The 11,580-nt window shown below is 43.7% G+C and overlaps 1 protein-coding gene across 3 annotated transcripts in view; it reads right to left on the bottom strand.

The window, feature by feature from the left end:
- The window catches only part of LOC131885810 (protein MTSS 2-like), a gene marked incomplete at its 3' end in the record, with an annotated part of 29,751 nt that continues 18,171 nt past the window's right edge, over nucleotides 1-11,580 (bottom strand). The window contains 11 exon segments of one of the 3 annotated variants that reach the window (XM_059233983.1): nucleotides 1-671; nucleotides 798-995; nucleotides 1,624-1,822; nucleotides 1,901-2,067; nucleotides 2,142-2,272; nucleotides 2,351-2,544; nucleotides 3,430-3,558; nucleotides 3,858-3,902; nucleotides 3,983-4,180; nucleotides 4,549-4,984; nucleotides 6,271-6,355. In XM_059233983.1, the coding sequence (XP_059089966.1) occupies nucleotides 1-671; nucleotides 798-995; nucleotides 1,624-1,822; nucleotides 1,901-2,067; nucleotides 2,142-2,272; nucleotides 2,351-2,544; nucleotides 3,430-3,558; nucleotides 3,858-3,902; nucleotides 3,983-4,180; nucleotides 4,549-4,984; nucleotides 6,271-6,355 (2,453 nt within the window). 3 annotated transcript variants of the gene reach the window in all.

The raw sequence follows: 11,580 nt of genomic DNA, 5'->3' as shown, positions 1-11,580 counted from the left end.
GAGTTTGGCGTCAATGTCCCGCATAATCTGATCATGGGCGGCCACTCCGAATTGTTGAGGGACCGTATCCGAGGCAGGTTTGGTGGCCATGCCCGCTGGTGGTTGCATATTGTGGTGATAAAACTGGCTCTGATGATGGTGGAACTGCATTCCAAACCCGTACTTGTCGCCCTCAGGGCTTTGCTGCTGGAGGAGCTGTCTTTGGTGAATCTTTTGCTGCAAATGGGCCACGGGAGCATAGATTTGCTCCTGCTTTGGTGGTTGCTGTAGTTGCTTTTGTTGTTGAATTTGTTGCTGGAGCTGATATGGGCTCTGTCCACCCGCGACCGAATGGGCCCGCCGCAGGGTTTTGGGTGAACACGGCAAGTGACCTGACTTCTGAAGGGCCTTCACACTTTCGGCCACACTAAGACCTCGCTGACTGATAACGGCATGGTCGCCTTCTTCGTCAGACTGAAGTAGATGAGGAGGTGGAGGTGGGAGATGTTCCATGGACCCCCTGGGCGTGGAGGAATTGCTCCCTCCAGAGGTTGGCGCTGGAGGTGGTGGAGGCGAATGCTCATCCCTCAAAGTGGAGGAGGGCCGTCGTTGTGGAGGAGGCGGTTTCAGAGTGGATGCAGTCGAATGGTTTCTCCTCAAAGTAGCCATACTATGTTGGCTCATAGTAGATCCTGAAAAGGATAACAGGTTTTAGGAATGGAACACAGGAATTAAACAGGTCCAGGGGTAACTTATTAACTACGGAAAGATAACAGTCATTCTCATGAGAGGGCAAACTAAAAATAGGACGAAAATACCTGGCTCGTGACCCTCCGGGATAACTCCATGGGTAAACGAAAATGGTCTATGAACCAGAACTCTCGGATAGTGCGAATGCTGTGAAGCATAGTAGTGTGAATTGACAGAAGAGGGTCCATAGCATGACTCACTGGTAGCATAATGATATCGGTTCGAATCCAAGAGGGGTGCAGGTGAGGGCATAGGTGGATGATAGCCTAATGGAAGCAAGGTAAACAAAATAGAACAAAAAACAACTAGAGAAAAGAAGCAGCAAATAAGAAGTGAATTTGGCACTAGATTACTAGCATGCAACGAGAATATTAAAGGCTTAGTGTAACGTTGTGGTGAACTTGGGGTGAGTGTTTCTTTTCGGTTCTCGGTTCGATCTGCCTAGAGATTTGAACGACTAGTTTACATGAAAGAAAGCTCTGGGTTGCGGAGCTCAAACAAGATAAGGCACTACATATCATCGAACATCCATGTCAAACCCGCGTTGGTACACCAAAATACCTCTATGCAGATTGGCAAGTAATCGGATGGGAGCCAGAAAGGGGACATATTTGGAGACAAATTTGCCGGTGGCTGTTTATTTGTAAGTTGACGGCCAAGAGAAGCAAATCAATCACAAGAGCGAGAGAGCAAGAGAGAGAAAAAGAGGAAGAAAGCCGGAGCGATAAAATTAATAGCAATAGTTTGATATTAACGTCTTGACATCTTGGGCTTTAAGCACACACTTAGTCAGCAGTAAGTTTGAATAAATCCATGTAGCGCAAGGTTCGATGGCGAAGGCCTTTCAAAGAAGCATGAAGTGCTCATGAGAGGGTTAAGTGAATCTAAATTTACCTTCTTGAAGCGACGCATTAGATTGTGATTGTTGCTGTTGCTGCTGTTGTTGCTGTTGTTGCTGCTGCTGTTGTTGCTGCTGTTGTTGTTGTTGTTGCTGTTCTTCCATACGGACTGTACTTTGGCTTCCATAACCACTAGATGATCCCAATGAGCTCTCACTCGTGCTACTTCCTCCATCGCCATTAGCAATAACACTCTGTAGGAAAAATTTCAAAATTTGAAATCAGTTATTCCAAATCCTTGTCCGAGTCACATGATTTCCTCCCATCCTCACCTTTTGTCCTGGGATCTGATTGAGATCTTCCGCAGTTGGTGTCTTGAGATCTGGCGATTCTTCTTCGATGGTCCCAGGTATTTGACTTTGAGCATTTTGGGCGGCAGCCTTCTGAGCTGCCAACACTGCCAAATCACTCATGTTCATATACACTGGTTGGGGAAGAACTGCAACAAACCAAAGCCATAATTGACCTCAATCCTTTGCTTTCATACTAAGTTCAAAACATCATGCACCTTACCCATGTCTTCACGACTAGTGTTGAAGTTGGGCAAACTGGCATTTGTTCCGCGAATCTGGGCCAAGATCTGCGGATTCATTGGTTTTTTGCCTTTGGGCACCGGTCGCTGCTGCATATCCAACGAGACACATCTGAAAAATGGAATGCAAGCTTTTGATAAAACCATAATAAAATCACCCTCAAATGCCCGATCAGTCGGTCAAATTTACCGTTGTGGAACCGGAGGCTTCCGACTCAAAGTATCCGTCTCATTCTCGTTTTCATTGATACTCTCACACGGAGGCTGGAACGTGTAGGGCTGTAATTGGGGCCTTTGATGGCCCTTCTCGTAGGCACTGGATATCGTGTGAGGTCTTTCGGTCAATATATTCGAGTCCTCTATGTTCGGCTGCCCACCAGAGCCCTAAATCCAAGCAAGAAAGAGAGGATAAAGAACGAAACCCAAGTGAAAATGACCTCGTGGACAGTATTCAAGGCCTTAGGCATCCATCCGCACATCCGTGGGGACACCAAGGACAACTAGCAAGGAAAATAGCTCTAAGGCTTTCCCCTTTTAGAAACCTGTCAAGATTTCGATGTCAAAATTAAGATGGATGGCTTCCTACGTCTTTTTGCTAACAACATCTAGCTCTGGAGAATGAAGCCCAATTGTTGTGGCATGTGGGAAAATTCTGATGATAAAAGTCCGAAATTCCGTGGTACGTAACACTACTAACAATACTCAACATGAAAAAGACCATTGTTTTATAAGCACCTAATGATAAATGAAAATGGATTCTAAAAAAATAGCGATCACTTTTCACAAAAACCTTTTACGATGAAATGGATTACGTTCTGTCTAGACCAGATTCGTGCGCTTACTTAAAATTTAGGTGTGGCATGCGGTTCCTTTTAATCAAGAAATTTTTGCCAAGGCTAGCTAAGAAGGCATATATCATATTTCATTGAAAGTGGTGTTTTAATGACATTATGTTCACCTTTTTGCGTATTTTCTTGTTTCGTATCTTTTCCTCCTTATTCTTCTTACTAACCTATACCAATAAACAAGCATTTATGCGGTTTTAACAATAGCTATCAAATAGTCCAGCGTTGGAAGGAATAAACATTTTCGAAGTCTTTCTTGGTTATGCTTTTTTTCATAAATTGCTCAAACTCATTACAATTTCGTTATTGAAGCATGTTTGGTCAATATGCAAGATAATTGTCAAAGTCTTGCAGGAAATTTGTGTTACGAAATAGCTTTTTATAGAACGACTAAAGCCGCTTTACAAATCAACAACAATTTTACCTTGCTCCTTCCAGAGGGACTGTTTGGGCGAAGGAACAGCGTGTCTTGTGAAGTGAATCCGGAGTCTTGTGACGAAATCGAGGAGAGACGCATCATTTGAGGTCCCAGGGAGCTCGGATTGTGATGGGCCTAGAATTGAGACATGCGTTTTCATATTCTTTCTTGACTTGGACTCGGTTTTGGTGGACTGGTTTTTGATCGAAATCTTAACGAGAGGCACATTTCATGCCTGAATAAAGCAAACTAGTGAAAGAGAGAGAAATGCAACGAGAGAACGGTGCAAAGGCAAGCAAAATGTGTGTGAATAATTAATAAAGCAGCTGGCAGATTGTTCCAGTATGATAAAGCGTACACAAGGTCCAAGAACACTGTGAACGGGGTAAAAAAAAGGCTGCAAGATTTGCTTTTCCCAAGGATTTTTATTTTACCTCCTGACTTGCGGTTATGATTTCCTCCTGCAACTCAGGGGGCAGCTGGAACAACGAGTTAACATTTTCCATCAAGTCTGCGGTCTCTTTCATCAAATTAGTAGGCCTTTTCTCGGTCCAATTACCTGTGACAAGGATCTGTGCCGAAGTTGGACCCCACTTTGATGTGAAGGCGAGTGGTGGACCGAGGAACTATTCGAGGATCCAGCTGACGAAATCGAACACATGGAGCTCTTCCGCGATCCCAAAGATGACGGTGAGGATGGTGGAGTTTGGAACGTGAAGGCGGAATCGCCACTATTCGTGGCCAAATCGTTAATAACCTGAAAATGTACCGTTCAATTACGAGCAAACTACTTTGGATATTGTTCAGGAGTACATGAATATTTCATGTCGATTCCAACCGAGGCAGGGAAAGTTCTTGAAGCGAGACCAGGGCACAAAAGGAGAGGAGGATTTCTCTTTCATCGTGGTCATAAGTCGTTATTGTTATAATGACATGAGCTGAATTGAATTGGGCCAAAAAATGAACGAAACAAGCCCTCCCCGAGTGTTTGCTCTAGAGACTAGAGGGACTGTATCAACTTTGGGCATCAACTCCATCTCCCTTCCCTTCGTCGTTTGAGGAAAGTTGAATGAACCCTGGGATGATGGAAGGAGGTAAAATGTAGAGATTGGAATAGTATCGTACTTGTTCGGAAGCTGGAGGGAGCTTGAAAGGGTCTTCCGTGTGTCTGGAGAGCTTCTTCGAGACCTCCTCCAATTGTTGGAATTCAGTCACGAGGGAGACTTCCTCATCGAGTAAAGGTTTCAGACAGGCCACGAAAGTGCAATATCGAGATCGTTCCTCCATCAAAACTCGACGGACCGCGTTCTTCTCCGTGTCTGAGAGATGTTTCATGCTTTTGTTCACGTCTTTGACCGCGGCCTCGACAATCATTTGCGATTTGGGGTCCTTGTTCTTGCGGTTCTTCTTTTGGATCCTCTGCGAATTTTCGCTCTTCTTCTTGATCTCAGCCCGAAGCTTTTTATACTCTTTGGCATGGTCCTTGTCCAGACTGGAAGTGGTCTTGCGCCATTCTTCCAATTTGTCTTGCAGAGGCACCACCATGCATTCCAACAACGCACTACAAAAAGAAAATAGGGATCGATACTTGAAAAGGAGGGACCTTCAAAGCACATTTCCTCGAATATTGCATGTCAATTGATCGGGCTTCCGGGGCTAAAAGACGGCTATTGTAATCCTTCAAAAGGCCTTGAAGGCAAGACCTGAAAGCTTCCAGAAAGATTTTCCCAGGGCCTGGAATCCCTTTTATTGGCATGGGCTCACAAAATATGAACGATACATATCAAATCGTTATCATGTGATGAGTCATTTTACTTTGAGAACGTGACATTCTTCCGTGAAATGAGACATTGATTGGCTTAGAATATATATTTGTAAGATCTTACCAACAACTGCAATACTCTCTATTGGTTGCCTTGAAGCTGCAACATGGCGTGCTTGAGGGGGGAAGGGTGGCAATCTTTCCACAGTAATGAAAGATGTCTGTGGGCTAAGTTACGCTGAAAGAGAGGAAGTTGGCTCTCATTCTTTCCTTGTCGCAGCTTTGTCGGAAAGGGGGAGAAAGTCGACAGAAAGTCTAGCGTGTTCCAAGGTGGTGAGCATCCCCACCTGCTTAAGAAAATCCTGGAGCTTCGGCCTGCCTGACCTCAAATCCTAATCCGTCCCGCTTTAGTTCCGTGACGGCTGGCGAGGAAAATTTTACGGTGAAACTTTATTTCGAAGTCACCTTTTTTCATGTGTTCCAACATTCTTGGAGCTTATTTTTCCAGACCCTCAAAAAGGCGGGCCAAAGACGAATTTCTTTTTCATAAGCTCAACTGTATTTGAGTTTTGATCACAAACTGGCCAGAATCCAAAGGAATTCCTTGGGGTCGTTATAGATTACTGCAAGTGATCTCAGTGGAACAATTTCAAGAATTTAAATGGCACTCATATGCCCTAGGGTCCAGGCCGAATTGTGGGGTTATGTTTTCCCTCTGAATTATGTATTCGAGTAGTTTTGAACGAGCCGAGATGATATATCAATGTTTTTTCCTTCAAGTTTCAACGACGGGACTTTGAATTTGGCAAGTTTCTGAAACGTTCGAGGAAAAGGAACCAGGCTCTAGTCCCGCTTTCATGGCTGCGTCTAATGTTCCCATAAATTACGGGGAGGGGAATTCAAGCATCTTCCGCACCCTTTCCTTCTCGCCCCATTCAGAGTTGAACGACTTGCAAGGAATTAGAGAAACCTGACGGAGAAACAAGTTCCTGACCAGTCGTCGGTCCATGATTTCAAATGAAATGAACGAATCAACATTTATTCAAAATTAAGGATCTTGTTTGCCTAGAGGGGAAATAGCTTACCTGCAAAGAGTCTTCATTCTGGTTTCCATGGCCTTGTGGCGGATGACGATGCGAGTAAGGCATGCTCCAATTTCTCTCGTAGCACCTGGAACAAAAGAATTTAGTTTGGTAAGAATGGACCATGGCAACGATGGTTTTTAGTTCAACTTGCGACATTTTTTATCAAATTAGGTCACTGTTCCAAATGAAATCCTTTCAGTCTCCAGTAACTCGGCTTGGAATGCGGGGCATTGTTTTCCTAGTCCAAAGTCCTCTTGAAATTAATGGCCTTCTCTCAATGGAAGTTGGATGTTGCACTGGATATTTACTGCTGACAGGGGGAGCCTTACAAATGTGAAATTAGTGCTAAATCAAGCAAAGTTTCAACTTTTGTAGGGGAACCGTTGGAATTTGGAACAATAAAAATCTTGGCACCCACAAAATTACGCCAGAATGGTAATGGTCAAGGAAAAACGAACGGCGCCGAAATATATTTCCAGAAAAAAAACAATCATGATTCTGCATTCCATGGAACCGTGGCACGCTCAACAACATTGAGAACTATCGTGTGAGGGACAATAACACAGAAATAATTACCATAGAAATGGAAGTCATTTCTACTCAACACAAAAATCGGGCCTGAAGAGGAACATGAAATGGTGCATGGAATGCGATCCCTTCCTAACATACATCTCCCAAAATTTGAAATGAAGGAAAGGATGCGGATCGACGTGATGTCAGGGATTTACAAACAAGAGCCTTTGGTCCCTTCCCAAATGATTCTTTGCCCCTTGGAAGTCTTGTGGAACGAATGCACCAAAATTGGTCTAGACATACGCGTTGAAACTGTATTCTTGAGCAGAGTGTGTTCCAACTATGAATGAGACTCCGTAATTGGCGTAACGAAAAGTGCACCACTTCCAATGGAGAAAGGGGCAAAATGGAGTACAATGGTACAATATGAGAGAGTGCACCACCACCTCGGATATTCAACGGGAAAGTTGATGGCTCCCTGTGCTACAATAATGGAACTCATTCTCACATCTACCATATGAATATGGAATAGCGCAAGGAATCTGGCACTGCAATATTTCGTGTCCCATTTGGTTCCTTGGGGATGAAATAAGCTCAAAACCTTGTGTGTAAGAGATTGTTCCCGGGTTCACATCAAACTCAAACAAGAACGGGATCAAGATAAGAGCCCTTGGCTCCACCCTGACGATTCAACGACAACTTGGGGGGAGAAAACAAAAGGGATCCAATGATGTTGTTCCAAGTTCTGTTCCAACCCTACAAGTATAGTATACGGGGACAAGTTAAGCCCTAGAATCTCATTTTGGCCTGTTCCAAACATTTCTGGTCGATAGGAGCGTTGGAATAAACTGTTAAGCACATTCGTACAAAAATCCCTCTTTGAGTGATAAGACGACAGGAACGGAATCGGTATTGCACATCTCGACGTTAGAAGTTGAATATGCACAGTTGATAGTTGCTGATGGTCCATGAATATTGCAGACCTGAATCACGAACGATCTTATTTTAGCTCGAGTGTCCATTGATCTCTTTCCCTAAAGCGCCTGTTCCTTTCTCTGCCAAGCCATAAAAAATCCACCCTCCAAGTGGAAAAGCTGGTGCGTTTTCAAGCCATTCCACGTGGAGGAACTGGCTCTGGTTTCCCACCACGAGGGTGGGACCTGTCCCTTATCCTCCACTTCCTCTCCAGGGGTGTAAGAATAGGATGTCTGCTTTTGACGTTCTACAAAGTATGACAGAAATGTTGCTAAAGAGCTCGGGCGAAGATTTTTGGTCATATCAGGGATCTCGATCCCTCCTAGAAGCCTAGAAGCCCTCCCTATCCTCCACCCTACTTCCTCTTCGAACAGTCGATCCAAGAATCCTCACTTTTGCCCTGAAGGTTCGTTTCGTTTTTTCCCAAAATGTTGGGAGCTGGTTCAGTTGAATGGAACCTGCAGCCAATTCTTGCATCCACAGTTACATGGAGGAAATAGCTATTAATACTGTTTGAGAAGGGGGATGGGTGGGTTGGGATGGTCCGGCGACTGAAATGAAGAAGGAAACAATTTCGGTAAATAGTTGAGGATAGTCAAAGGGGAGGAAAATAGAAAGTAGGGGGACGACATCACAAAAGAATGAGTTGACGAAAACGCAGTGCCTTTTTGGGTTCCCTCGGTTCAAAGGAATCCGTTTCAACTTGTTTTTCCAGAGGAAGGGCCCCTCTTTGCAACAAGATCCAGATCCCAACAATCATGGTATGGTCTAGCTAGTTATTGAGGCTAATTCAGATCTCATCTTCTCGTACAAAAGATGGAAATGGATCTTCAAGCGTGTTCTTGCAAGTTCCAGATGAAGTTGGTTCCCAGGTAACTTAATTGGACACGGAGAGACGCAGATTGTGGATATTTATAGGAGCACTTCTGGAAGGATCACGAATACCGGACTCTCTTCTCTCGCTCGCTCTTTGCGCTCTTTTCTCTTGGTCGTGGACATTAAATAACGGAGTCTTTTATGATTTATTCCTTCCAAGGTTCCATCTAAGAGAGTCTGGAGGGAGCAACTCGGTTATATATCAATCTAGTCCACGGCGGCCTTATTTAGTGGACACCCTCCGGGGATCTTTGCTCTTGAGAACCAAAATGAGCTTTTTTCTGGTCGTTTCCTCTCAATAACTTCTTACATAATAATCCACTCCACTCTGTTTTTAATACGAATCATACATGGGAAATGGGAAAGCAATTGTGCTTCAAACTGTCGTCCAAGGAAAATATTTTTGACAAAGGCTAAAGGCTACCAGCTTTCGAGATGTCTTGGACATAATAGCCCTTTCTTCTTAATCATTAATGTATGTAAGGATGACGAAAGAAAGTCGGATTAAACAAAAGCCAAAAATAGGCTCTTGCCTCTAAATCTCCTCATTCCATGAAACTGGTTCGATATAAATAATCTTGATAATCCACCAAATCAACACCAATTGAAGCAAAATTGTTTCCAAAAAAAAGCTAGTGCCATTGAATTGACGCCATGGCTCTGGCCGAAAACGCGATCGAGGCACTCAAAATTCAAAAATTATGCGTGTTCATGACTGGCTTCCTCCGAACTCGAACCTTTTTTGTGAGCATTTCCATATTGTAGCTGAAGCTGAACGACGAACAAGGTGGAAGGTATACTTTGCGATAATCCACTTCACAGGGTGGAATGACTCTTTGAGGGGCAGAAATGCTCTATTTCACTCGGAAAGGGTTCAGGGAGTCAATCTCTATCCACATTGAAGCTCTTTTTTTACCTAGGGCGTGGACAGATTTGAAGCGTCGAAAACGTACGGACTTCAAAGGGAGAGGCATGAGTGTGTGTTGTGTATACACGGACTTTGATGAATTTTTTTTTATTGAAATGGAAATTCTTGTTTGAAAATCATGCTATCAAAGGTAAGCGAGGATTTAGGTAATCTGACATTTACAATTACTACTATTTGAACGCGATCTCTCTCTCTCTTTTTCTCGCGCGCGCATTCACTACCCTTCACATCTGGGTGACTTTTGTGAGCAATACACATAAAAGTCGAGTAGAAGGCAATTGAGGATCCAGTTCCTGCAAAACACTTGATTAAGGCCTCGTTCTTCCCCACCTTCCCTATTCTCTATCTAGCTTCCATTCCCTTCCTGGGTATTTACCCTGATTCTCATTTCCTTAATTTGCATAGTGAATGGCGAGAGTAGGATCTCTGAGCGAGTATTTGGAGGCGACATTTCAAATGAAATGACATTCACTTGATCCGTCTATTATAAGGCAAAGGAAAGGCACGAGCAGTGGATGGTCTTGTCTATTTTGATCCACTTCAAGGTAAGAGGGGTGGAAATGATTTCGTAGTAATCCCACCACCTGGCCGAGTGATCCAAGTGAAGAAATAGACTCAAAGAGGGGAGAAAGAAGGTGATGAGGAAAGTGGAGGACGAAGAAATGGCTCTCGATCCGTCTCTGTACTCAGAAACGGAACACTAAAGTGATGGGCTTTGCAAAATGAAATGATTTCCTAAATAAAAGACACTTTTTTCGTGTTGAAATAAGTTGTTACGTGGTGCTCATTTGAATCAAGAGTTTTTGATGGCTCCAATTTTAATCTCTCTGGTCTTCAGTCGCCTTTCCAATGATTCAGTCTTCTTGGTTGGAGTACGCAGAGTAGCTAGAGGGGATTGACATTACAATGGGAACAAGCGGGGATCCCGAAGGAACGGACCTCTCCGGGGCGTCAGATTAAAACTAGGCCATCGTGGTTTTCCCTTTCTCCACTAACGAACACCACCTTCACCATTATCATGGACTTCTTCTGTCTCATATTGACAGCCTTCGCAGATCAACGAAGACTGACGATGGGAACCTTCAACACACAGCAAGGGAATTTCAACTCCCCGGACTTGAATTGCTCAAATTGATATCGTCAACACCACCCAAGAAGCAAAGTATGTCGAGACTGCCTCCTTTTTTTATTGAAAGAAAAATGTCTCCCTAATGGTTGAGAAGTCTATTGACGTTGCTTGCTGATGACTTGATTGAGTTAGAGGCGGAAGATCCAGCCACTGTCATGTCATATCCTATTAGGAAATGATTTCGCACTCGTGATACCCCACGAAAGAAAACACAACAAGAAGGTGAGAATTTAGGGCATAAATTACCCCTCACAAAGGGTGGCAGAAGAAATTGGCCGGTAAACAAAGCTACAATTGGAAATGGAAGTACGACTCCGGTTGTGGTGACAGTTGGTATCGATTTTATGATTTATCGTGCCCTAGCTCAAAGCCTGCTACAACTTGATTAATAACTCTGCAACTAGACAGAAGAACAAATGTGGTTGAAATCAAAGAGTGTTCGATAATAAACCTCTATTAGAGTCATTACAACAGTCACTATACTCGACACCTATGCATGGTATTGTCCATTAATTATGGGCCTCGCTTTGTCGTGCAAGCTGCTAGCGAAAATACTCCAATTGACCGTGTTTCCTGTTATTCTCTCCTGAAATAGTTGCATGATATGAAACTGGCAAATACATCTGAGAGTACGTTCAATTACTGCATTCCCAGAGAATTTGAAAAAAAAATCAAGCAATGAGCTGAGAAGCTAGCGCTCCTTTCAACCCAAAATGAACGAGCACTTCGTTCTTCTATTTTGAATTATCATCACTTCATAGGCTCTGCAGGAATTTCAATAACCTATCAGCAAACGTCAATCAAGCGATTATGCTTTGCCATCACAACCAACCAAGTTCAGTAATCGAAGGGTACCCCCCTGCCTCCTCCCCTGCCTCTCTCTATTTTC

The sequence above is a fragment of the Tigriopus californicus genome, chromosome 8, assembly GCF_007210705.1.
Source record: "Tigriopus californicus strain San Diego chromosome 8, Tcal_SD_v2.1, whole genome shotgun sequence".
NCBI classification, from domain to species: Eukaryota; Metazoa; Arthropoda; class Copepoda; order Harpacticoida; family Harpacticidae; genus Tigriopus; species Tigriopus californicus.
The sequence above is the reverse complement of the archived record's forward strand: the minus strand, read 5'-3'. Positions and strand labels throughout refer to the sequence as shown.